Here is a 27,109-nt window from a genome sequence, read left to right as displayed (position 1 = left end):
CTTTGTAAAGTCTCAGTGGGATGCGATTCCAGCATCTGCAGTCTCTCGTGTCTCTATGAATCTACAGACAACACTGCTCTGCTTTTCCTAATAGATGACCTCAAACACTGCCACAAGTTTTGCTTTATTATTTAAGCACAGACATCAATTTTAAAGTGACACACATTATATTAACATTGATTCCGAGGGAATCCACAGTTAACTGAACTAAAAATGTTGTTCCTGCCAAGTTTATGCATTTCAATGGAACATTTGGACGTAGTACAACACATCACTGTTTATTTGGGGATTAGTCCAAGGTAACAAGGATGAATTCCACTTCAACTAAAGTCAAGATATTGAGCCATAATTTGAAAAAACCTGTTCCTAAAATATCATGTGTATTTTCAGGCTCCTGTACCTTCTTTTTGATGGTAGCAATGATAAGAGAGCATGTCCTAGCTGATGGGGGTTCTTACTGATCCTTGAGGCTTTGCCTTCTGGAGGTGTCCTCAATGCTGGAGTGGCTAGCAGCTAGTGATGCAGCTGGCTGAATTTATGACTTTCTGCAGATTTTTCTGATCTTGTGCAGTGGCCTCTTCATACCAGATGCTGATGCAACCAGTTGGAATGTTCTCCACGGTACATCTGTGGAAATTTGTGAGTGTCTTTGGTGACATGCCAAGCCTCCTTAAACTCCTAAAGAAATATAACTGCAGCTGTTCCTTCTTTGTAATTACAGTACATCAATATGTTGGGCCCAGGATAGATCTTCAGTGATGTTGACACCCACGAACTTGAAACTAGTCACCCTTTCTACTGCTGATCCCACAGTGAGGACTGGTATATGTCCCTTGACTTCCCCTTCTTGGAGTCCACAATCAATTCCTTGATCTTACTGACTTTGAGTGCAAGGTTCACACACACAAAATGCTGAAGGAACTCAGCAGGCCAGGCATTTTGTGTGTGCGCTTGGATTTCCAACACCTTTAGATTTTGTTCTGTTTGTTGTTGAGTGCAAGGTTGATGTTGTTACATCTCTCAACCAGCTGACTTATCTCAGTCCTGTTTGATTTAGGATCAAGCGTTGTTCTGATCCTAAAGCTGTAACAAGGCCTTCCATGATGGAGTACTTCCAAGTAGGTGAAGCCACCACAAGCCCTAATGATAAAATAGCTGAAAAGATCTTTGTTTAGAAAACCATGCCAGCAGATTGCTGGCTGTAGTTTGCCCATCAGAAGCACTTAAATTAAAAGAAATAAAATTAAGTGATTGAAAGCATTTTAATTTTAAAAAGCACAAACGTTTGTAAAGGAAATTCAGCTAGTTCAGAAAAAAATATTACTTTTCCTTCTCTCCTGTTTCTTTCCATTCATGTGTAAGGCCATATGCCATGTGTAATCTGGCACAAGTTCAGCAGAATTTGTGACTCCACATCACTGTTGGTGGATTGAGCTAGAACATGTCTGCTATTCTATTCGATGCTGAATTCCCATCGGAGCATGTTTGGGAAATTGAACCTGCTGTTGGAGATCCACCAGAAAGTTGTGCATTTCTGTGTGTGATCCCTCCAGGGCATGTTGGTTGGGGCTGGTGATAGAGTGAGAAGTTAGGAGAAGTTGGTTAAATGCTCACAAATTGGTAATTCCCTGTACCTTAGTCAGCTCCATCATGGGAACTAACCTCCATGGTACCCAGGACATCTTCAAGGAGTGATACCTCAAAAAGGTGGCATCCATCATTAAGGACCACCATCATTCAAGACATGCCCTCTTCTCATTGCTAGCATCAGGGAGGAGGTACAAGAGCCTGAAGGCACACACTCAATGATTCAGCAACAGTTTCTTCCATCTGCCATCAAATTTCTGATTGGACATTGAACCCATGAACACCACCTCACTACTTTATCTTTTCAATTTTTGGACTACTTATTTAATATAACTATTTAATATATACGCACTTACTGTAATTCAAGGTTTATTTTCTATTATTATGCATTGCTTTGTACTGCTGCTGCAAAGACAACAAATTTCATGACATTTGCCAGAGATATTAAACCTGATTCTGATTCTGATTCTGAAGTTCCGGCCCAGAGTTCCTTGCACGGTGTTCTCCTATCGCATACTATTGCAGAGGAAAATGCTGTTTACTCTTTTTTCCAACAGCAGAAGAGGAAGAGGGAGTTCTTAACCAAAATATGAATATTTGTAAAAATACTTAAACCAAAATCTACTGATTTCTTCTTAGTATTGGCTTGAATTGATAAATATTGAGAAAGCTAAATGAAAGGGAGTCATTTGGAAAATGTGCAAAGTGAAATATAACATTGTATCTGAGTTATCAAGTTAATGAGTACAACTGATTAATTTTCTCACAATTCTGCCTTTTACTAGTTGGCTATTCCAATGGAAGAAATGCAAAGGATACACCTGAGATTTATGTTTAGACATAGATCATCACAAGAATGTAAGTATAACCTACATTTAAGAGCCAGTTATATTTATGCAGCATATTTCATCAAGCTAGATAAAGTATGTTGGCAAATTGTATCTCCCCTGGCTGTGCATGCATGCTGCACCCACATTTTCTGGTTTATATCCCCTTATACTCTATTTCCTCTCAAAATCTCCCCTCACACGCTGCGGAGTGTTGTCAACACAGCTCAGTCCATTATGCGAACCAATTTCCTATCCATAACATTACATCTTTTTCATTTTCTGCTGCCTTGGTTAAGCAGCTAATATAATCAAAGACCCTTCCACCCCGGACATTCTCTCCCCTCTCTTCTTCCATGGGTTAGAAGATAAAAAAAAGCTTGAAAGAAATTACCTCCAGACTGAAGGACAGCTTCTAACCCACTGTTTTCAGAATTTTGACAGACCTCCCAAGCACTAAAGATAAACTCTTGATCTCCAAATCTACCTCATTGAGACCCTTACACTTTATTTGTTTGTTTGTTCACATAAATATGCACTTTCTCAGTAGCTACTGCACTATATTCCACATTTTTTTTCTTTTTGCTACCTTAATGTACTTAAGTATGGCATGATCTGTCTGGATGTCATGCAAACAAAAGCTTTTCACTGTGTCAGGAATATAGCAATTCCTATTCAATTTGTTCACCTCATTCTCGATGAACTCTTTGGCTTTCCTTGTCCTCTCTGTTCTCTTTCCCTCCAATCTTCAGATTTGATGGGCTTTACTTTCTTTATAACTTACAGCAAAAGACAAAAGTGAGAAAAATTTTGCAATGGCCTTCGTAAGGCTGATGAAAGATGATGGTACGACACTGCAGGATGGTACTCATGAATTGGTGGTGTACAAGGTATGTGGTCCTAGCTTTACAAAAATTGGATAAGTATTGCTCTCCTGACAGTAGCAGATTGACTGAAAAGACATTGAATTGATTTTGGATTGCTACTTTTTATATGTAATTATCAAATGTTACATTTCATTACTTTGGTGAATGTTTGCAATAAACTTGGGAAGGGATTCTGATGCTGGGAATGGAGCATCTTTCATTACAAGGCACCAAATATAGGCAGCATGCAACCTTTGAGAGGCAGGGAGAACAAATATAAAGGGACATTTCACATTTAATGGCAAAACCATGTTGGTGTAGAAGAGAATCTGAGGATTTGAGTCTGTAGTTCCCTGAAGGTGGTTGCATAGGTTGATGGGGTGGTGAAGAAGGAGTTTGACATGCAAACCTTTATTAAGGCACTGAATTGAAAAGTCTGGAAGTTACGTTGCAGCTTTTTGAAATTCTGGTTAAACTGCATCTGGAGTATTGCATTCACTTCTGGCTGCTCCACTCCAGGAAGGATATGAAGGCTTTGGAGAGGTGCAGAGGGGGTTTACCAAGATGTCGCCTGGATTAGAGGTTCTTCACTATAAGGAGAGGTTGTACAAGTTTGGGTTGTTTTGTCTGGACTGGTGGAGTCTGAGGGAAGATCTGACTGAAGTTTATAAGACCATGAGAGGAATAGATAGAGTAGACAGTCAGTATCAAATGAAGACATTTTAGAAGGTCACAGATAGACACAAAAAACATGCAGGGAATGGAAGGGATATAGACCTTGTACAGGCAGAAGAGATTAGTTTTGTTAGCAGTTTAATTAGTTCAACACAACTTGGTGGATGGAGGGCCTTATCATGTGCTGTTCTGTTCTCTGTTATATAGGGGTAGTACAACTTAATGTAGCAGAATGCTCATTTGCACTACCTTATACTTTAATACTTTATACTTTATTGTCGCCAAACAATTGATACTAGAGCATAAAATCATCACAGCGATATTGGATACTGTGCTTTGTGCTCCCTTAGGCGTAGCATTGGGAAAAAAAGATCCAAATCCCAATTTTTTATACTCCACAAAACATCAATCCACAATCTTTTAAAACAAGAATGAATTTTGGTGCCAAGTAGATCCAGAAGGTAGCATAAGCAACAGGATGAGGCATTTGTTTAATTTGTCTCTGGAGGTGAATGATACTAGAAATGTTATCTTCAATGCCTTTTCCCAGAAAATACCCAGTGAGCCTTCTTCTCTGATCTATAATGCTGGCTTCCCACAATGGTACACTTGGAGATTTCAAACTATTGACCATGAACAAAGCAGTAATTTCCAAAAAAACTCATTATAATTTCCAAAATAATCTTGGAGATTAGGAATTAATCTGTAGCCAATGTATCAATCACTAATTTTATGAAATAATTTTTTTAATCGCCATTTGTAAATTCAGGATGTTGGACCTATGTTTTTTTTAGCTATTGTTTCAGCTCACATCAAAGTTCAGGGTCTCATGTTCATTACTATTTTCCTTTGTCATGTATCAGCTGTGATATTATTTTAAAATTTAAGTGTCGAAACACCCCATTACATTTCCAGATGCTTAGCAAAGCATCAAAACTAAAAATGATATGGGCAGTAGGAAATCAGTAGGACAACTTATGAGAAATGAAGAGGTTAAGGAGAGATTCATCTGTTTAGTTTTGTTCACAGTAGGTTACGTACTTTCCACAGTCTGGTAGCTGTGACAGATTGCACTGCTCAAACCTACTTGTGCTAATAACATTAATGTCGACTCACAAAGCAGTGAGCACCCTGGGTCAGTAAAATGGGATGTTGTTTTGGAAATACAGATTCCCTTTCTTGAATCAGTTTGATTTTCATGACAATTCAGACAATTCAGCAGTTTATCTAATCTTTTGACCATTTATTGTAATTTTTTTTAAAATCTGTTTCTTAACACTTCTTTTGGGTCAACATTTGACCTTGGTCCAGCAAAGGTTTTGATACTGGCAATAAACCTGTTTCTCAACACTTCTTCCTGTGTGGTTGTCGTCTTCTTATCGTGTCCATGGACAGTCTATACATGGCCCAGCCAGAACTGGACACATTTTTGTGCCTTGTTGTTGAATTCGGCAAGATCTGCAACAGTACAGGGTTCAAATCAATGGTACAAAAATGTTGAATACACTACTTGCTGCGTGTGGTGGTGGTAGAATTGGTTGAAACAGCGCCACAATGTGAAAGCTTTTATTGTGTAGTGGGGTTCCCCGATGATGGATGCTGCTTTCCTGTGACAGTGCTTTGTGCAGATGTGCTCAATGGTGGGGAGGGCTTTACCCATGATAGCTAGGCCCGTATCCACTACTTTTTGTAAGATTTTCCATTCAAGAGCATTGGTATTTCCATAGTAGGCTATGATGCAGCCAGTGAATATACTCTCCACTATATGTATATCTATAGAAGGTAGTCAAAGTTTTAGATGCCATGCTGAATCTTCACAAACTCTTTAGGAACTAATGTTTTATAGTATTGCATTATTATTGGTAGTGTTGTTATTGTTTCTATATTTCATTTACATACATAATTTGTTACTCAGTTTGTATTTTATACCTTTTTAACGATTTCCATGAAACTCTGAGTAATTAAGGCATCCACCTTAATTGGGTGAAAATGTGCTGCTCCAATCTGTCCCAATTAACCAGAAGCTACTGTGTTCAAAATGTTTGACATTATTTTGTGAAAGCATAGTCAGAATTAAATCTCATCTTATCATGTCCTGTCTCAGTAACCCCCTGTGTATTTTGGTGTAATGGTTTCCCTGAAAGCAGCAATCACTAAAGACATTTTATTCAGTCCCTTCTCTCTTCATTCCACTAACAAGGACAATGTAGATTGTGTTTTTTTCTTCTGACAAATGGGACCAATAGATTCAATGTTCCCCTTCATCATTCATATATTGACCTTCCACAGCTTTCAGACTGTGGAAAGTACTTCTAGCACTTGCCCTTCTCCAAATGAATGAACTACATGTTCTGAGGACAGCTTGCAATTCTTATCACTGTTGTACAATATTTGACCTTGATCCAGCAAAGGTTTCAACACTGCCAGAAAAACCAGGAGTGAAGCAGCATTTAATTGTAGACATAAGTAAGTCCACAGAACCCTACTAACCACACTGGAAAAACTATTGTATTGCAACAGAGATGGAGTAGAGAAGTAAAGAAATCTAGTTACAACTGTATTGCCTGGAGTATGGAGTATTGATTTGTCTTGTTATCTGAGGAAGGATCTACTTTAGAAGCAGTACAGAGAAGGTTCACCCAGTTGCTTTCTCAATAGAAAATGTTGTCTTATTAGGTAAAACCAAACAGTTTGGGTCTGTACTGCAGAGTCTAGAAGAGTGAGAAGTCATCTCACTGAAGTAAACAAGATTCTAAAGTTGTTTGAAGGGTAAATGCAGATTGCCATTTGCCCCAGTGAATCACAAACAAGAGAAAATCTGCAGATGCTGGGAATCCAAGCAATACTTACAAAATGCTGAAGGAACTCAGCAGGCCATGCAGCATCTAGGAAAATAGTAAACCATCGATTTTTGAGCCGAGATCAGCCCAAAACATTGACTGTTTACTCTTTTCCCAGATGCAGCATGGCCTGCTGAGTTCCTGCAGTAATTTGTGTATGTTGCCCCAGTGAATCTTGGGAATTCCTTACTTCAGATGGTTGTGGTTGTTCAGGCTACAATGAAGACTGAAGCAGGAAGATCGGGACTGCAGAGTCATGGGAATTGAGCAGCAATTTGTGATGGCCAAGGATTAGGTCAATTGCTATTTTACCTAATGCTGGATCAACGTCAAGGAGCTGCATGGCTTCATCCATCTTCCATTTTTTGTATTCTTACTTAAGTACAGTAAGCTTTCACTGTAAGGTATGAATACACTTCATAGGTCCTTTATCTTTTGTATCTGAATAATCTTGGAAGGCTGTATACTCCCTAAACACAGCTTCACTTTCCCATGGGCTGACAAAAGGGAAAAAGGATCTAGTGCTTTCCCGGTGTATATGATGAAAAAACTCTTCTTGGGCTTCCAGCTGGGCACAGGTATCGATTATACCTGATGTTTCAATGACAAACTCTGCCATCTTCTTCAAGGATGATGCCTGAGTATGTCTAGTCCAGTGGTATTTAACTGAGGGCTGATGTCCTTGTCCTGGCATCTCAAAAGGAATGCTAAAGAACAAGAAAGCTTTGCCTTTTCTTTACACAATGATTCAATGCCTGAGAGTGTTTATTCATGATAAAAGGAAATATGTTGCTCATCAACTGTGGAGGGTTGATGAGGCACGTGGGTGGGAATCAGTTACATGCAAAGGGCTGTGGCTTCAAGCTCTTTGAGGCTGAAGGTATGTTGTTGGGTTACTCTGATGCACCTCTGCCCAATTGTGCTGCAGCTCAGATGAAGGGGTATTGCAGAGATGGTGCATTGGAGCCCACATATTGTGGTGTGGTAGGGTGTGGGACTGTACTGTTGGAGAAGTGGAGGGGTGCTGGGTTTTACCATCACCTGCAGCTCTGGAGACAGCTGCCACTGTCATTCAGGACAGGACTGAGGTGGGCTCAGCAAGGTGGCATGAGATTTGAGAGTGGAGGATCAGGACTTGGAGTATTGGAAAATGGCACAGAGTGGACGTGGCAGACTGGATTCTGTCAATTCTAAACAAGTATGTGGAGACAGATAGTTATAGTTAATGCCAAGGGTATATATTGAGAGTGTTGGGGAAGGTCATTCTACTTTGTAAAGTCTTGAGGAAAAGATTAAATAATTTATTTAGCTGTGGCAAAAACAAACTGCAGGGATAATTCTGCGGGTCAGACAGCATCTATGAAGGCAGTGAAATCATTAACCTGCATCAGGATCCCAGCCTGAAATATCAACTATCCATTTGCTGTTTGACCATCTAAGTTCCTCCAACAGCTTGTTTTTTTTTTCACTCCAGATCCCAGCAGCTGCAGTCACTTGCATCTCTAATTTATTTACCTGTCAGGGTTAACCATCCGGTACTGTACTGTACTGTGCATGTCATTTTGGTAATGCTTACAACAGTTGCATTCAGGACAACGTGATGTAATTTTCCCTGCAATACAGCCAAAGTTGAAATATTGTTTCACCCCTGTGCTTTCATTTCCACAATGCTGAACAAAAATGTTGTGCAATTAAATTTCTAAGCACTTAATTTGACACAATGTGAGTATTTAGCTAAAATATTAGCAGAAATCCAATCACATTCTCCAAGACAATAGACAATAATGAGCTTACATTAAACTTTAACAAGATTGCACTTGGAGAACTCTGCAAAGAATGTAGGAAGGAAGTCAGGCATTAGGGAATATAGCAATGTTTCTAGATGCTGCTTGGCACAGCAAAGTGTGGCTTTTCTCATTAGAATAAAATTAATTAAATAGAAATATTCCAAAATTATGGAAATGTTGCTCAGTATATACTGAACAAAGTTGAAAGAATATGGGAGTGGAGTTTATAAATGTGTTTAGAAAACTCCTGCATGATGGGAAAATGCTGGTCCTAACGATGTAAATTCAATAACCTGCTGCTGTATTTCATTGTGTGCCTTTGCCAGTACATATGACAATGAATCTACATGTACCTGTGAAATATTAACATATTCTCACAAGGCCACTTGAACAAGCTGGTTCAGTCAGAGAAGATCTAATTACATTTTCTCTGAACTCAATTTTAATTCCTGAAATAAAGTGATTCCTGATGATGATTGAAGAGACTATCAGAGTTTAAGGGCCAACTTAAATTGGTGCCAGCTTTTTTTATTCATTTTGAGTCAAAAAGTACATAAACGACTGATGATGAATATTAACATGAAAAACATTTTATTTTCTCCACATTCCCAACAACTCCCCTCAGATTCTACCATTTGCCTAAATACTAGCAGTGACCAGCCAACTCACCAATCCACACTCCTTTGGGAAGTTGGAGGAAGCCAGGGCATTTGGGAGAAACCCGCCTGGCTGGAGTCTGGGTTTGATCCAGGATGCTGCAGCTGTTGGGCAGCAGCTCTACTGCATTATTCTGGTGCTTTTGTGTTACAAAGGAATCAATTATCGAAGTTACTTGTTTCATGTAAATATGGGAATTTCTTTTTTTAATTAAGCTGCACTGCATGCATTGGAAATGTCTGTTTTGCACAGACTGGAGTAGCATCGAAATCCCATTGTCCTGAGCAATCTCAATTAAGTTTCATTCTATTCTAACTTCTGTCCTTGTAGCAAAACGATCAACCTGCGCTTTGATACTGTTTTATCACCTCATATGTTACCTGACTGCTTTGTCCCTTTCCTGCCCAGGACCTCAGGCCAAGGAAATTTGTATGTCCCCGTTGACCTTCACTAGTTTCATCAATGCACCACAGAATGCATCCTATCTGAATGCATCACCTTTGATATGGAACTACTCTGCCTCTGACTACAAAAAATTGCAGAGAGTTGTGGACACAGCTCAGTCCATCAAAAAAAACAACCTCCCCACCAAAGACTCTGTCTGCATTTCTTGTTGCTTTGGAAAAAGAGCCAACATAAACAAAGACCCCATTCTCTCTTTCTCCCACTTTCATCATGCAGAATTTACATAAGCCTGATAGCATGTACCACCAAGCTGAAGGACAGCTTCTATCCCACTATTATAAGTCTATTAAAAGGTTCCATAGAACAATATGATGGACACTTGACATCAAAATCTGCCTCATTATTGTCTTGCATATTAATGTTTACCTGCTCAATACTCTCTCTGTAGCCATTAGATTTTATAGAGTCAGAGAGTCACAGAGAAGGCCAACACAAATACAGGCCCTTTGGCCCATCTAGTCCATGCTGAAACCATTTAAGCTGCCTACTCCCACCAACCTGCACCAGGACCATCGTTCTCCATACCCCTTGCATCCATTTATCCATCCAAACATCCCTTTAATGTTGAAATCAAGCTTGCATCCACCACTTATGCTGGCAGCTTATTCCACACTCTCATGACCCTCTGACTGAAGAAGTTTCCCATCATGTCCCCATTAAACTTCTCACCTTTCACTCTTAACCCATGACTTCTGGTTGTAGTCCCACCCAACCACAATGAAAAAAGCCTGAATGCATTTACCGTATCTATACCCCTCATAATTTTGTTTATCTCTGTCAAATCTCTTTTCAATCTTCTATGTTCTAAAGAATACAGCCCTAACCTATTCAATCTTTCCTTATAACTCAGGTCCTCCTGACCCAGCAAAATCCTTGTAAATTTTCTCTGTACTCTTTCAACCTTGTTTGCATCTTTCCTCTCGGTAGGTGACCAGAACTGCACACAATACTCCCAATTAGGCCTCACCAATGTCTTATACAAATTCAACGTAACATCCCATCTATTGTACTCAGTACATTGATTTATGAAGGCCAATGTGTCAAAAGTTTTCTTTAGGATCCTGTCTACCCGTGACACCACTTTCAAAGAATCATGGACCTGTATTCCCAGATCCCTTTGTTCTACCATACTCCTTAGTACCCTACCGTTCAGTGAGTAAGACGTATCCTGGTTGGTCCTACAGAAGTGCAAAACCTTGCACTTTTCCGCATTAAATTCCATTTGCCATTTTTAAGCTAATTTTTTCTGCTGATGCAGATCCCTCTGCAAGCCATGACAGCCTTCCTCACTGTCCACTACACCCCTAATCTTTCCCCAAATTTGCTGAGCCAGTTAACCACATTATCATTGATATCATTGATATAGATGACAAGCAATAATGGACTCAGCACTGATCCCTGCAGCACACCACTAGTCACAGACCTCCAGTCAGAAAGGCAACCCTCTACTACCACTGTCTGGCTTCTCCCACAAAGCCAATGTCTAATCCAATTTACTATCTCATTCTAAATGCTAGGTGACTGAACCATCTTGACCAGCCTCCCATGCGGGACCTTGTCAAGTACCTTGCTAAAGTCCATTTAGACAATGTCTACTGCCTTGCCTTCATCTACTTTCCTGGTAACTTCCTCAAAAAACTCCATAATATTGGTTAGTCATGACCTACCACACAGGAAGCCATGCTGACTATCCTTAATCAGTCCATGTCTATGCAAATACTCAAATATCTGATCCTTTAGAATAACTTCCAATAACTTTCTCATAACTGATGTCAGACTCACCGGCCTATAATTTCCTGGTTTATGTTTAGAGCCTGTTTTAAGCAGCAGAAAAATGTTGGCTAACTTTCAATCCTCTGGTACCTCCCCTGTTATTAAGTATGATTTAAATATCTCTGCTGGTGGCCCACCAATTTCAGCACTTGCCTCCCACAGGGTCCAAAAGAACACCTTGTCAGGCCCTGGGGATTTATCCACCCTGACTTACCTCAGGGTAGCTAACACCTCTTGCTTTGTAATCTGTATAGTGTCCATGAAATTGATGCTGCTTCGCCTCACTTCTATAGACTCTGTATCTGTCTCCTGAGTAAATGCAGATGCAAAGAATTCACTTAAGATCTCCCCATTTGATTTGGATCCACACAATGATTACCATTTTGGTCTTCCAGAGGTCCCTTGCAATCTTTTTCTCTTAACATATCTGTAGATACCCTTAGGATTCTCCTTCACCTTGTCTACTAGAACAGCTTCATACCTTCCTGATGTATTTCTTTAGTGTTCTCTTGCATTTTTTATACTCCATAAGCAGCTCATTTGTTCCTACTTGCCTATACCTGCTATGCACCTCTTTTTCTCTCTTAACTAGGGCCTCGATATCTCTTGAAAACCAAGGTTCCCTACACTTGTTATCTTTATCTTTTATTCTGACAAGTATATACAAGCTGTGATCGCTCAAAATTTTGGTTTCTGAGGGTCTCCCACTTTCCAAGTACACCTTTACCAGAAAACAACCTGTTCCAATCCACACTTGGCAGGTCATTTCTGATACCATCAAAATTAGTGTTTCTCCAGTTTAGAATCTCAACCCACAGCAGACCAGTTGCTGGATGCAAAGTGTTCCCCTACACAAACTTCTGTCACCTGCCCTGTGTCATTCCCTAACAGCAGATCCAGTATTGCACGTTCTCTTGTTAGGACGTCTACCTACTTATTACGGAAACTTTCCTAAGCACATTTGACAAACTCTATCTCATCTACTCCTTTTGTAGCATGGGATTTCCAGTCAATATGTGGAAAGTTAGAATCACCTACTATAACAACCTTATGTTTCTTGCAACGGTTTGCAATTTCTTTGCAAATTTGTTCCTCTAAATCCATAGGACTGTGTGTGGTCTGTAGTATAGCCACATTAACATGGTTATATCTTTCTTATTTCTCCTTTCCACCCATGACACCTCACTAGTCAATTTCTCCAGTGTGTCCTGACGAAGTACTGCCGTGATATTTTTTTGACTTGTAACACCATCCCTCCTCCTTTATTCCCTCCCGCTCTGTCACGTCTAAAGGCAATGGAACCCCGGAATATTGATGCGCCAGTCCTACCCTCCTGCAATCAAGTCTCACTGATGGCTACAACGTTATAATTCCAGGTGTTGATCCATGCCCTGAGCTCATCTGCCTTTCCTATGATATTTCTTGTCCAGAAATATAGGCAGCTCAGGACACCAGTCACACCATGCTCAACCTTTTGATACCTGACTTTATCTGAGGTCCTACCAATACCTGCTTCCACCACCTCTCCACTAACTGTTTTTGTATTCTGGTTCCCATCCCCCTACAAACCTAGTGTAAACCCCACTGTGCAGTACTAACAAATGTTCCTGCTAGGATTTGGTCACCCTTCAATTCAGGTGCAAACTGTCCCTTTTGTACAGGGGACACTTCGCCCAGTGACAAAAATCTTATGCCTTCCCTCCTACACCAACTCCTTAGCCACGTGTTAATCTGTATAATCTTCCTATTTCTGCCTCACTAACACGTGACATAACTAGCAATCCTGAACTCACAACCCTCGAGGTCCTGCCCTTTAAGTTAGCATCTAACTCCCTGAATTCCCTATGCAGAACCTTGTCACTTAATCTACCCATGTCATTGGTACATACATGGACCACAACCTCTGGCAGTTCACCCTCCCACTTCAGAATGCTGAGGACTTGATCCGAGATTTCCCAGACTCTGGCACCCGGGAGGCAATATACCATCTGGGAATCTCATTCTCAGCCCTATCTAATGAATCCCCTATCACCACAGCCCACCCCTTCTCCTCCTTCCCTTCTAAGCCACAGGGGCAGACTCAGTGCCAGTCCCAACCACTGTTATTTTTCTGTTAGGCCATTCCCCCTAAGAGTATCCTGTTGTTGAAGTGGTTGGTCAAAGGGGATCTCTGCACTGGCTGTTTCACACCTTTCCCCTTCCTGACTGTCAATCAGTTTCCTGTGTCCTGTGCCCCGTATCCTGCACCTTGGGTGTAACTACCTCTCAGTATATCCTGTCTATCACCCCTTCAGCCGCCTGAGCGATCCAGAGTTTAGTTCATCCAACTCCCTATAGTGGATTGTTAGAAGCTGCATCAGGATGTAGATCTCGCAGCTGCAGACATCAGCGACACTGGAGCTCTCCTTGCCTTCCCACATCCTGTCATAAGAGCATTGTGTTACGGCTTTCACCTTGTACTGTCACCATGTACTTATGTTTTGAAATTTTCATTGTATCTTGGTGCATATGTCACTGAATTCTTTGGCACGCTAGTATAGCGGTTAATGCAATCTTTTTAAAGCGCCAGCGATCACTGATCGGGGTTCAGTTCCTGCTGCTGTCTGTAGAGAGTTCGTACTGTTACGTACCCCAGCAGAAATGGATCACTCAGTTGGAGTCTGGATTACTAGAACTAAGAAAGTTTTATTAAAGAAACAAGCAACACAGTACTCTAATCAAAAGGATAATGAATGCAACAGTTCAGCAATGATAAACATACATGTACACAGAATTAAGATAACAGGATCAATCAAGCTCTATCGCTGTCTAGGGGTAAATAACCAGTTTCAAAGTGACGCAAAGTTCAGTTCAATTTAGTTCAGTTCAGTTCGCAGTAATCGCTGCCGTGGCGATGAACAGTGGGGGGAAGGAGAGAGAGAGCAAAACGAATGAATATTCAAAAACGGCTTCCACACACAGACCTTCGCAGTCAGCTTTCGGGCGAGTCCTTTGTGATGTCATCTGAGGTCACCGACCGTGACCCCTCCGTTTCCCAATATGATCGTTTCTCTGCGGTGAACCCAGCACCCAGGCAAGGGTGGACACACACCAGGTTCCCGCCAATCGTGCCTTTCCACGCTGTGCGTCTAAGGCCTGGTCCCGCAACCGGCCTTCCAAAACTTCCCACCGATTTGTGAGAGACGCACCGCTTCCAGGGTCTCGTTACCTCGGGTGTCGTGTGTGTCCTGCCTTAGCGAACCTGTCCCTTTTTATACCCCTGCTGGGGTATCGCCTGTCCATCACTTCAAACAGTTCAGGGCTCAAAGGGGGATCAAATCTTGACAGCTCTCTTTCCGTTCCTTCATTAACATCTCCAAATGCTGCTCCATTGTTTTCCTTATCTCTCTCTCTACTGAAGCCAGGTGGCAGACCAACTGCTGATCCCACTGGTGCCAGCACAGGACAGCTCACATCGTAATCTATGTGTATTCTTGTCACAGTATGTTCTCCCCAGGACTGCGTGGGTTTCCTCCTGCACTTTGTACGTTCTCCCCGGGACTGCGTGGGTTTCCTCCTGCATTTTGTACGCTCTCCCCGGGACTGCACTGGGTTTCCTCCTGTATTTCGTACGTTCTCCCCCGGGACTGCATGGGTTTCCCCCTGCATTTTGTACGCTCTCCCTGGGACTGCGTGGGTTTCCTCCTGCATTTTGTATGTTCTCCCCGGGACTGCGTGGGTTTCCTCCTGCATTTTGTATGTTCTCCCTGGGACTGCGTGGGTTTCCTCCTGCATTTTGTACGCTCTCCCCGGGACTGCACTGGGTTTCCTCCTGCATTTTATACGTTCTCCATGTGACTGCGTGGGTTTTCTCCTGCATTTTGTACATTCTCCCTGGGACTGCGTGGGTTTCCTCCTGCATTTTGTACGTTCTCCCCCAGACTGGGTGGGTTTCCTCCTGCATTTTGTTCGTTCTCACCCGGACTGCGTGGGTTTCCTCTTGCATTTTGTACGTTCTCCCCGGGACTGCGTGGGTTTCCTCCTGCATTTTGTACGCTCTCCCCGGGACTGCACTGGGTTTCCTCCTGCATTTTGTACGTTCTCCCCCGGGACTGCGTGGGTTTCCCCCTGCATTTTGTACGTTCTCACTGGGACTGCATGGGTTTCCTCCTGCAATTTGTATGTTCTCCCCGGGACTGCGTGGGTTTCCTCCTGCATTTTGTACGTTCTCCTTGGGACTGCGTGGGTTTCCTCCTGCATTTTGTACGTTCTCCCTGGGACTGCGTGGGTTTCCTCCTGCATTTTGTACGTTCTCCCTGGGTCTGCATGGGTTTCCCCCTGCATATTGTACGTTCTCCCCGGGACTGCACTGGGTTTCCTCCTGCATTTTGTACGTTCTCCCCCGGGACTGCATGGGTTTCCCCCTGCATTTTGTACGTTCTCACTGGGACTGCGTGGGTTTCCTCCTGCATTTTGCATGTTCTCCCCGGGACTGCGTGGGTTTCCTCCTGCATTTTGCACGTTCTCCTTGGGACTGCATGGGTTTCCTCCTGCATTTTGTACGTTCTCCCTGGGTCTGCATGGGTTTCCCCCTGCATATTGTACATTCTCCCTGGGACTGCGTGGGTTTCCTCCTGCATTTTGTACGCTCTCCCCGGGACTGCGTGGGTTTCCTCCTGCGTTTTGTACGTTCTCCCCCGGACTGCGTGGGTTTCCTCCTGCATTTTGTTCGTTCTCACCCGGACTGCGTGGGTTTCCTCCTGCATTTTGTACGTTCTCCCCGGGACTGCACTGGGTTTCCTCCTGTATTTCATACGTTCTCCCCTGGGACTGCATGGGTTTCCCCCTGCATTTTGTACGCTCTCCCTGGGACTGCGTGGGTTTCCTCCTGCATTTTGTATGTTCTCCCTGGGACTGCGTGGGTTTCCTCCTGCATTTTGTACGTTCTCCCCCAGGACTGCGTGGGTTTCCTCCTGCATTCTGTACGCTCTCCCCGGGACTGCACAGTGTTTCCTCTGCATTTTGTATGTTCTCCCTGGGACTGCGTGGGTTTCCCCCTGCATTTTGTACATTCTCCCCCAGGACTGCATGGGTTTCCCCCTGCATTTTGTACGTTCTCACTGGGACTGCGTGGGTTTCCTCCTGCATTTTGCATGTTCTCCCCGGGACTGCGTGGGTTTCCTCCTGCATTTTGCACGTTCTCCTTGGGACTGCATGGGTTTCCTCCTGCATTTTGTACGTTCTCCCTGGGTCTGCATGGGTTTCCCCCTGCATATTGTACATTCTCCCTGGGACTGCGTGGGTTTCCTCCTGCATTTTGTACGCTCTCCCCGGGACTGCGTGGGTTTCCTCCTGCGTTTTGTACGTTCTCCCCCGGACTGCGTGGGTTTCCTCCTGCATTTTGTTCATTCTCACCCGGACTGCGTGGGTTTCCTCCTGCATTTTGTACGTTCTCCCCGGGACTGCACTGGGTTTCCTCCTGTATTTCATACGTTCTCCCCCGGGACTGCATGGGTTTCCCCCTGCATTTTGTACGCTCTCCCTGGGACTGCGTGGGTTTCCTCCTGCATTTTGTATGTTCTCCCTGGGACTGCGTGGGTTTCCTCCTGCATTTTGTACGTTCTCCCCCAGGACTGCGTGGGTTTCCTCCTGCATTCTGTACGCTCTCCCCGGGACTGCACTGTGTTTCCTCTGCATTTTGTATGTTCTCCCTGGGACTGCGTGGGTTTCCCCCTGCATTTTGTACATTCTCCCCCAGGACTGCGTAGGTTACCTCCTGCATTTTATACGTTCTCCATGGGACTGCGTGGGTTTTCTCCTGCATTTTGTACATTCTCCCTGGGACTGCGTGGGGTTCCTCCTGCATTTTGTACGTTTTCACCTGGACTGCGTGGGTTTCCTCCTGCATATTGTACGTTCTCCATGGGACTGCGTGGGTTTCCTCCTGCATTTTGTACACTCTCCCCGGGACTGCATTGGGTTTACTCCTGCATTTTGTATGTACTCCCCTGGGACAGCGTGGGTTTCCTCCTGCATTTTGTACGTTCTCCCTGGGACTGCGTGGGTTTCCTCCTGCATTTTGTAAGTTCTCCTTGGGACTGCGTGGGTTTCCTCCTGCATTTTGTACGTTCTCCCCCGGACTGCGTGGGTTTCCTCCTGCATTTTGTATGTTCTGCCTGGGACTGCGTGGGTTTCCTCCTGCATTTTGTACGTTCTCCCCCAGACTGCGTGGGTTTCCTCCTGCATTTTGTTCGTTCTCACCCGGACTGCGTGGGTTTCCTCCTGCATTTTGTACGTTCTCCCCGGGACTGCGTGGGTTTCCTCCTGCATTTTGTACGCTCACCCCGGGACTGCACTGGGTTTCCTCCTGCATTTTGTACGTTCTCCCCCGGGACTGCGTGGGTTTCCCCCTGCATTTTGTACGTTCTCACTGGGACTGCGTGGGTTTCCTCCTGCATTTTGTATGTTCTCCCCGGGACTGCGTGGGTTTCCTCCTGCATTTTGTACGTTCTCCTTGGGACTGCGTGGGTTTCCTCCTGCATTTTGTACGTTCTCCCCGGGACTGCGTGGGTTTTCTCCTGCATTTTGTACGCTCTCCCCGGGACTGCACTGGGTTTCCTCCTGCATTTTGTACGTTCTCCCCCGGGACTGCATGGGTTTCCCCCTGCATTTTGTACGCTCTCACTGGGACTGCGTGGGTTTCCTCCTGCATTTTGTATGTTCTCCCCGGGACTGCGTGGGTATCCTCCTGCATTTTGTATGTTCTCCCTGGGACTGCGTGGGTTTCCTCCTGCATTTTGTACGTTCTCCCCGGGACTGCGTGGGTTTTCTCCTGCATTTTGTACGCTCTCCCCGGGACTGCACTGGGTTTCCTCCTGCATTTTGTACGTTCTCCCCCGGGACTGCATGGGTTTCCCCCTGCATTTTGTACGCTCTCACTGGGACTGCGTGGGTTTCCTCCTGCATTTTGTATGTTCTCCCCGGGACTGCGTGGGTATCCTCCTGCATTTTGTATGTTCTCCCTGGGACTGCGTGGGTTTCCACCTGCATTTTGTACGTTCTCCCCCAGGACTGCATGGGTTTCCCCCTGCATTTTGTACGCTCTCCCCGGGACTGCGTGGATTTCCTCCTGCATTTTGTATGCTCTCCCTGGGACTTGGGTTTCCTCCTGCATTTTGTACGTTCTCCCCCGGGACTGCATGGGTTTCCCCCTGCATTTTGTACGCTCTCACTGGGACTGCGTGGGTTTCGTCCTGCATTTTGTATGTTCTCCCCGGGACTGCGTGGGTATCCTCCTGCATTTTGTATGTTCTCCCTGGGACTGCGTGGGTTTCCACCTGCATTTTGTACGTTCTCCCCCAGGACTGCATGGGTTTCCCCCTGCATTTTGTACGCTCTCCCCGGGACTGCGTGGATTTCCTCCTGCATTTTGTATGCTCTCCCTGGGACTGCACTGGGTTTCCTCCTGCATTTTGTATGTTCTCCCCCGGACTGCGTGCGTTTCCTCCTGCATTTTGTTCGTTCTCACCCGGACTGCATGGGTTTCCTCCTGCATTTTGTACGCTCTCACTGGGACTGCGTGGGTTTCCTCCTGCATTTTGTATGTTCCACCCGGGACTGCGTGGGTTTCCTCCTGCATTTTGTACGTTCTCCCCCGGACTGCGTGGGTTTCCTCCTGCATTTTGTATGTTCTGCCTGGGACTGCGTGGGTTTCCTCCTGCATTTTGTACGTTCTCCCCCAGACTGCGTGGGTTTCCTCCTGCATTTTGTTCGTTCTCACCCGGACTGCGTGGGTTTCCTCCTGCATTTTGTACGTTCTCCCCGGGACTGCGTGGGTTTCCTCCTGCATTTTGTACGCTCACCCCGGGACTGCACTGGGTTTCCTCCTGCATTTTGTACGTTCTCCCCCGGGACTGCGTGGGTTTCCCCCTGCATTTTGTACGTTCTCAATGGGACTGCGTGGGTTTCCTCCTGCATTTTGTATGTTCTCCCCGGGACTGCGTGGGTTTCCTCCTGCATTTTGTACGCTCTCCCCGGGACTGCACTGGGTTTCCTCCTGCATTTTGTACGTTCTCCCCCGGGACTGCATGGGTTTCCCCCTGCATTTTGTACGCTCTCACTGGGACTGCGTGGGTTTCCTCCTGCATTTTGTATGTTCTCCCCGGGACTGCGTGGGTATCCTCCTGCATTTTGTATGTTCTCCCTGGGACTGCGTGGGTTTCCTCCTGCATTTTGTACGTTCTCCCCGGGACTGCGTGGGTTTTCTCCTGCATTTTGTACGCTCTCCCCGGGACTGCACTGGGTTTCTTCTGCATTTTGTACGTTCTCCCCCGGGACTGCATGGGTTTCCCCCTGCATTTTGTACTCTCTCACTGGGACTGCGTGGGTTTCCTCCTGCATTTTGTATGTTCTCCCCGGGACTGCGTGGGTATCCTCCTGCATTTTGTATGTTCTCCCTGGGACTGCGTGGGTTTCCACCTGCATTTTGTACGTTCTCCCCCAGGACTGCATGGGTTTCCCCCTGCATTTTGTACGCTCTCCCCGGGACTGCGTGGATTTCCTCCTGCATTTTGTATGCTCTCCCTCGGACTGCACTGGGTTTCCTCCTGCATTTTGTATGTTCTCCCCCGGACTGCGTGCGTTTCCTCCTGCATTTTGTTCGTTCTCACCCGGACTGCATGGGTTTCCTCCTGCATTTTGTACGCTCTCACTGGGACTGCGTGGGTTTCCTCCTGCATTTTGTATGTTCCACCCGGGACTGCGTGGGTATCCTCCTGCATTTTGTATGTTCTCCCTGGGACTGCGTGGGTTTCCTCCTGCATTTTGTACGTTCTCCCCCAGGACTGCATGGGTTTCCTGCTGCATTTTGTATGCTCTCCCCCGGAACTGCATGGGTTTCCCCCTGCATTTTGTACGCTCTCCCCGGGACTGCGTCGATTTCCTCCTGAATTTTGTATGCTCTCCCTGGGACTGCACTGGGTTTCCTCCTGCATTTTGTATGTTCTCCCCCGGACTGCGTGCGTTTCCTCCTGCATATTGTATGTTCTCCCTGGGACTGCGTGGGTTTCCTCCTGCATTTTGTATGTTCTCCCCCGGACTGCGTGCGTTTCCTCCTGCATATTGTATGTTCTCCCTGGGACTGCGTGGGTTTCCTCCTGCATTTTGTATGTTCTCCCTGGGACTGCATGGGTTTCCTCCTGCATTTTGTACATTCTCCCTGGGACTGCGTGGGTTTCCTCCTGCATTTTATACGCTCTCCCCGGGACTGCACTGGGTTTCCTCCTGCATTTTGTACGTTCTCCCCCGGGACTGCATGGGTTTCCCCCTGTATTTTGTATGTTCTCCCCGGGACTGCGTGGGTTTCCTCCTGCATTTTGTACGTTCTCCCTGGGACTGCGTGGGTTTCCTCCTGCGTGTTGTAAGTTCTCCCTGGGTCTGCTTGGTTTCCCCCTGCATATTGTACGTTCTCCCTGGGACTGTGTGGATTTCCTCCTGCATTTTCTACGCTCTCCCCGGGACTGCGTGGGTTTCCTCCTGCATTTTGTTCGTTCTCACCCGGACTGCGTGGGTTTCCTCCTGCATCTTGTATATTCTCCCCGGGACTGCGTGGGTTTCCTCCTGCATTTTGTACGCTCTCCCCGGGACTGCACTGGGTTTCCTCCTGCATTTTGTACGTTCTCCCCCGGGACTGCATGGGTTTCCCCCTGCATTTTGTACGCTCTCACTGGGACTGCGTGGGTTTCCTCCTGCATTTTGTATGTTCTCCCCGGGACTGCGTGGGTTTCCTCCTGCATTTTGTATGTTCTCCCTGGGACTGCGTGGGTTTCCTCCTGCATTTTGTACGTTCTCCCCCAGGACTGCATGGGTTTCCTGCTGCATTTTGTACGCTCTCCCCCGGAACTGCATGGGTTTCCCCCTGCATTTTGTACGCTCTCCCCGGGACTGCGTGGATTTCCTCCTGCATTTTGTATGCTCTCCCTGGGACTGCACTGGGTTTCCTCCTGCATTTTGTATGTTCTCCCCCGGACTGCGTGCGTTTCCTCCTGCATATTGTATGTTCTCCCTGGGACTGCGTGGGTTTCCTCCTGCATTTTGTATGTTCTCCCCCGGACTGCGTGCGTTTCCTCCTGCATTTTGTACGCTCTCCCCGGGACTGCACTGGGTTTCCTCCTGCATTTTGTACGTTCTCCCCCGGGACTGCATGGGTTTCCCCCTGTATTTTGTACGTTCTCCCCCGGGACTGCATTGGTTTCCCCCTGCATTTTGTATGTTTTCCCCCGGACTGCGTGCGTTTCCTCCTGCATTTTGTTCGTTCTCACCCAGACTGCGTGGGTTTCCTACTGCATTTTGTATGTTCTCCCCGGGACTGCGTGGGTTTCCTCCTGCATTTTGTACGCTCTCCCCGGGACTGCACTGGGTTTCCTCCTGCATTTTGTACGTTCTCCCCCGGAACTGCATGGGTTTCCCCAGCATTTTGTACGCTCTCCCCGGGACTGCGTGGATTTCCTCCTGCATTTTGTATGCTCTCCCTGGGACTGCACTGGGTTTCCTCCTGCATTTTGTATGTTCTCCCCCGGACTGCGTGCGTTTCCTCCTGCATATTGTATGTTCTCCCTGGGACTGCGTGGGTTTCCTCCTGCATTTTGTATGTTCTCCCCCGGACTGCGTGCGTTTCCTCCTGCATATTGTATGTTCTCCATGGGACTGCGTGCGTTTCCTCCTGCATATTGTATGTTCTCCCTGGGACTGCGTGGGTTTCCTCCTGCATTTTGTATGTTCTCCCCCGGACTGCGTGCGTTTCCTCCTGCATTTTGTACGCTCTCCCCGGGACTGCACTGGGTTTCCTCCTGCATTTTGTACGTTCTCCCCCGGGACTGCATGGGTTTCCCCCTGTATTTTGTACGTTCTCCCCCGGGACTGCATTGGTTTCCCCCTGCATTTTGTATGTTCTCCCCCGGACTGCGTGCGTTTCCTCCTGCATTTTGTTCGTTCTCACCCAGACTGCGTGGGTTTCCTACTGCATTTTGTATGTTCTCCCCGGGACTGCGTGGGTTTCCTCCTGCATTTTGTACGCTCTCCCCGGGACTGCACTGGGTTTCCTCCTGCATTTTGTACGTTCTCCCCCGGAACTGCATGGGTTTCCCCAGCATTTTGTACGCTCTCCCCGGGACTGCGTGGATTTCCTCCTGCATTTTGTATGCTCTCCCTGGGACTGCACTGGGTTTCCTCCTGCATTTTGTATGTTCTCCCCCGGACTGCGTGCGTTTCCTCCTGCATATTGTATGTTCTCCCTGGGACTGCGTGGGTTTCCTCCTGCATTTTGTATGTTCTCCCCCGGACTGCGTGCGTTTCCTCCTGCATATTGTATGTTCTCCATGGGACTGCGTGGGTTTCCTCGTGCATTTTGTATGTTCTCCCTGGGACTGCATCGGTTTCCTCCTGCATTTTGTACATTCTCCCTGGGACTGCGTGGCTTTAATCCTGCATTTTGTATGTTCTCCCCGGGACTGCGTGGGTATCCTCCTGCGTTTTGTATGTTCTCCCTGGGACTGCGTGGGTTTCCTCCTGCATTTTGTACGTTCTCCCCCAGGACTGCATGGGTTTCCTGCTGCATTTTGTACGCTCTCCCCCGGTACTGCATGGGTTTCCCCCTGCATTTTGTACGCTCTCCCCGGGACTGCGTGGAATTCCTCCTGCATTTTGTATGCTCTCCCTGGGACTGCACTGGGTTTCCTCCTGCATTTTGTATGTTCTCCCCCAGACTGCGTGCGTTTCCTCCTGCATATTGTATGTTCTCCCTGGGACTGCGTGGGTTTCCTCCTGCATTTTGTATGTTCTCCCACGGACTGCGTGCGTTTCCTCCTGCATATTGTATGTTCCCCTGGGACTGCGTGGGTTTCCTCCTGCATTTTGTATGTTCTCCCTGGGACTGCATGGGTTTCCTCCTGCATTTTGTACATTCTCCCTGGGACTGCGTGGGTTTCCTCCTGCATTTTTTACGCTCTCCCCGGGACTGCATGGGTTTCCCCCTGTATTTTGTATGTTCTCCCCGGGACTGCGTGGGTTTCCTCCTGCATTTTGTACGTTCTCCCTGGGACTGCGTGGGTTTCCTCCTGCATTTTGTACGTTCTCCCTGGGTCTGCTTGATTTCCCCCTGCATATTGTACGTTCTCCCTGGGACTGTGTGGATTTCCTCCTGCATTTTGTACGCTCTCCCCGGGACTGCGTGGGTTTCCTCCTGCGTGTTGTACGTTCTCCCCCGGACTGCGTGGGTTTCCTCCTGCATTTTGTTCGTTCTCACCCGGACTGCGTGGGTTTCCTCCTGCATTTTGTATGTTCTCCCCAGGACTGCGTGGGTTTCCTCCTGCATTTTGTACGCTCTCCCCGGGACTGCACTGGGTTTCCTCCTGCATTTTGTACGTTCTCCCCCGGAACTGCATGGGTTTCCCCAGCATTTTGTACGCACTCCCCGGGACTGCGTGCATTTCCTCCTGCATTTTGTATGCTCTCCCTGGGACTGCACTGGGTTTCCTCCTGCATTTTGTATGTTCTCCCCTGGACTGCGTGCGTTTCCTCCTGCATATTGTATGTTCTCCCTGGGACTGCGTGGGTTTCCTCCTGCATTTTGTATGTTCTCCCCCGGTCTGCGTGCGTTTCCTCCTGCATATTGTATGTTCTCCCTGGGACTGCGTGGGTTTCCTCCTGCATTTTGTATGTTCTCCCTGGGACTGCATGGGTTTCCTCCTGCATTTTGTACATTCTCCCTGGGACTGCGTGGCTTTACTCCTGCATTTTGTATGTTCTCCCCGGGACTGCGTGGGTATCCTCCTGCGTTTTGTATGTTCTCCCTGGGACTGCGTGGGTTTCCTCCTGCATTTTGTACGTTCTCCCCCAGGACTGCATGGGTTTCCTGCTGCATTTTGTACGCTCTCCCCCGGAACTGCATGGGTTTCCCCCTGCATTTTGTACGCTCTCCCCGGGACTGCGTGGAATTCCTCCTGCATTTTGTACATTCTCCCTGGGTATGCATGGGTTTCCCCCTGCATATTGTACGTTCTCCCTGGGACTGCGTGGGTTTCCTCCTGCATTTTGTACCCTCTCCCCGGGACTGCATGGGTTTCCTCCTGCATTTTGTACGTTCTCCCCCGGACTGCGTGGGTTTCCTCCTGCATTTTATTCGTTCTAAGCCGGACTGCGTGGGTTTCCTCCTGCATTTTGTACGTTTCCCCGGGACTGCGTGGGTTTCCTCCTGCATTTTGTACGCTCTCCCCGGGACTGCACTGGGTTTCCTCCTGCATTTTGTACGTTCTCCCCCGGGACTGCATGGGTTTCCCCCTGCATTACATTTTGTACGCTCTCACTGGGACTGCGTGGGTTTCCTCCTGCATTTTGTACGTTCTCCCTGGGTCTAGTGGGTTTCCCCCTGCATATTGTACGTTCTCCCTGGGACTGCGTGGGTTTCCTCCTGCATTTTGTACGCTCTCCCCGGGACTGCGTGGGTTTCCTCCTGCGTTTTGTACGTTCTCCCCCGGACTGCGTGGGTTTCCTCCTGCATTTTGTTCATTCTCACCCGGACTGCGTGGGTTTCCTCCTGCATTTTGTACGTTATCCCCGGGACTGCGTGGGTTTCCTCCTGCATTTTGTACGCTCTCCCCGGGACTGCACTGGGTTACCTCCTGCATTTTGTACGTTCTCCCCCGGGACTGCATGGGTTTCCCCCTGCATTTTGTACGCTCTCACTGTGACTGCGTGGGTTTCCTCCTGCATTTTGTATGTTCTCCCCGGGACTGCGTGGGTATCCTCCTGCATTTTGTATGTTCTCCCTGGGACTGCGTGGGTTTCCTCCTGCATTGTGTACGTTCTCCCCCAGGACTGCATGGGTTTCCTGCTGCATTTTGTACGTTCTTCCCCGGACTGCGTGGGTTTCCTCCTGCATTTTGTTCGTTCTCACCCGGACTGCGTGGGTTTCCTCCTGCATTTTGTACTTTCTCCCCGGGACTGCGTGGGTTTCCTCCTGCATTTTGTACGCTCTCCCCGGGACTGCACTGGGTTTCCTCCTGCATTTTGTACGTTCTCCTCCGGGACTGCATGGGTTTCCCCCTGCATTTAGTACGTTCTCACTGGGACTGCGTGGGTTTCCTCCTGCATTTTGTATGTTCTCCCCGGGACTGCGTGGGTTTCCTCCTGCATTTTGTACGTTCTCCTTGGGACTGCGTGGGTTTCCTCTTGCATTTTGTACGTTCTCCCTGGGACTGCGTGGGTTTCCTCCTGCATTTTCTACATTCTCCCTGGGTCTGCGTGGGTTTCCCCCTGCATATTGTACGTTCTCCCTGGGACTGCGTGGGTTTCCTCCTGCATTTTGTACCCTCTCCCCGGGACTGCATGGGTTTTCTCCTGCATTTTGTACGTTCTCCCCCGGACTGCGTGGGTTTCCTCCTGCATTTTGTTCGTTCTCAGCCGGACTGCGTGGGTTTCCTCCTGCATTTTGTACGTTCTCCCCGGGACTGCGTGGGTTTCCTCCTGCATTTTGTACGCTCTCCCCGGGACTGCACTGGGTTTCCTCCTGCATTTTGTACGTTCTCCCCCGGGACTGCATGGGTTTCCCCCTGCATTATGTACGCTCTCACTGGGACTGCGTGGGTTTCCTCCTGCATTTTGTACGTTCTCCCCCAGGACTGCATGGGTTTCCTGCTGCATTTTGTACGCTCTCCCCCGGAACTGCATGGGTTTCCCCCTGCATTTTGTACGCTCTCCCCGGGACTGCGTGGATTTCCTCCTGCATTTTGTACGTTCTCCCCGGGACTGCGTGGGTTTCCTCCTGCATTTTGTATGCTCTCCCTGGGACTGCACTGGGTTTCCTCCTGCATTTTGTATGTTCTCCCCCGGACTGCGTGCGTTTCCTCCTGCATTTTGTTCGTTCTCACCCGGACTGCGTGGGTTTTCCTCCTGCATTTTGTACGTTCTCCCCGGGACTGCGTGGGTTTCCTCCTGCATTTTGTACGCTCTCCCCGGGACTGCACTGGGTTTCCTCCTGCATTTTGTACGTTCTCCCCCGGGACTGCATTGGTTTCCCCCTGCATTTTGTACGTTCTCACTGGGACTGCGTGGGTTTCCTCCTGCATTTTGTATGTTCTCCCCGGGACTGCGTGGGTTTCCTCCTGCATTTTGTACGTTCTCCTTGGGACTGCGTGGGTTTCCTCCTGCATTTTGTACGTTCTCTCTGGGACTGCGTGGGTTTCTTCCTGCATTTTGTACTTTCTCCCTGGGTCTGCGTGGGTTTCCCCCTGCATATTGTACGTTCTCCCTGGGACTGTGTGGGTTTCCTACTGCATTTTTAACGCTCTCCCCGGGACTGCACTGGGTTTCCTCCTGCATTTTGTACGTTCTCCCCCGGGGCTGCATGGGTTTCCCCCTGCATTTTGTACGCTCTCACTGGGACTGCGTGGGTTACCTCCTGCATTTTGTATGTTCTCCCCGGGACTGCGTGGGTATCCTCCTGCATTTTGTATGTTCTCCCTGGGACTGCGTGGGTTTCCTCCTGCATTTTGTACGTTCTCCCCCAGGACTGCATGGGTTTCCTGCTGCATTTTGTACGCTCTCCCCCGGAACTGCATGGGTTTCCCCCTGTATTTTGTACGCTCTCCCCGGGACTG

General features: G+C 47.1%; 1 protein-coding gene across 1 annotated transcript in view; it reads left to right on the top strand.

Moving 5' to 3' along the window:
• Positions 1 to 27,109, top strand: part of LOC134349413 (dedicator of cytokinesis protein 2-like) — a 732,270-nt gene that overhangs the window by 169,472 nt on the left and 535,689 nt on the right. Inside the window, exons 16-17 of the mRNA XM_063053680.1 lie at positions 2,373 to 2,445; positions 3,201 to 3,304. Of these exons, the coding sequence (XP_062909750.1) occupies positions 2,373 to 2,445; positions 3,201 to 3,304 (177 nt within the window). The remainder of the gene's footprint in view (positions 1 to 2,372; positions 2,446 to 3,200; positions 3,305 to 27,109) is intronic.

Source organism: Mobula hypostoma, chromosome 7 (genome assembly GCF_963921235.1).
Source record: "Mobula hypostoma chromosome 7, sMobHyp1.1, whole genome shotgun sequence".
In the NCBI taxonomy this organism is placed as follows: domain Eukaryota; kingdom Metazoa; phylum Chordata; class Chondrichthyes; order Myliobatiformes; family Myliobatidae; genus Mobula; species Mobula hypostoma.
This window is presented reverse-complemented; position numbering and strand designations above follow the sequence as displayed.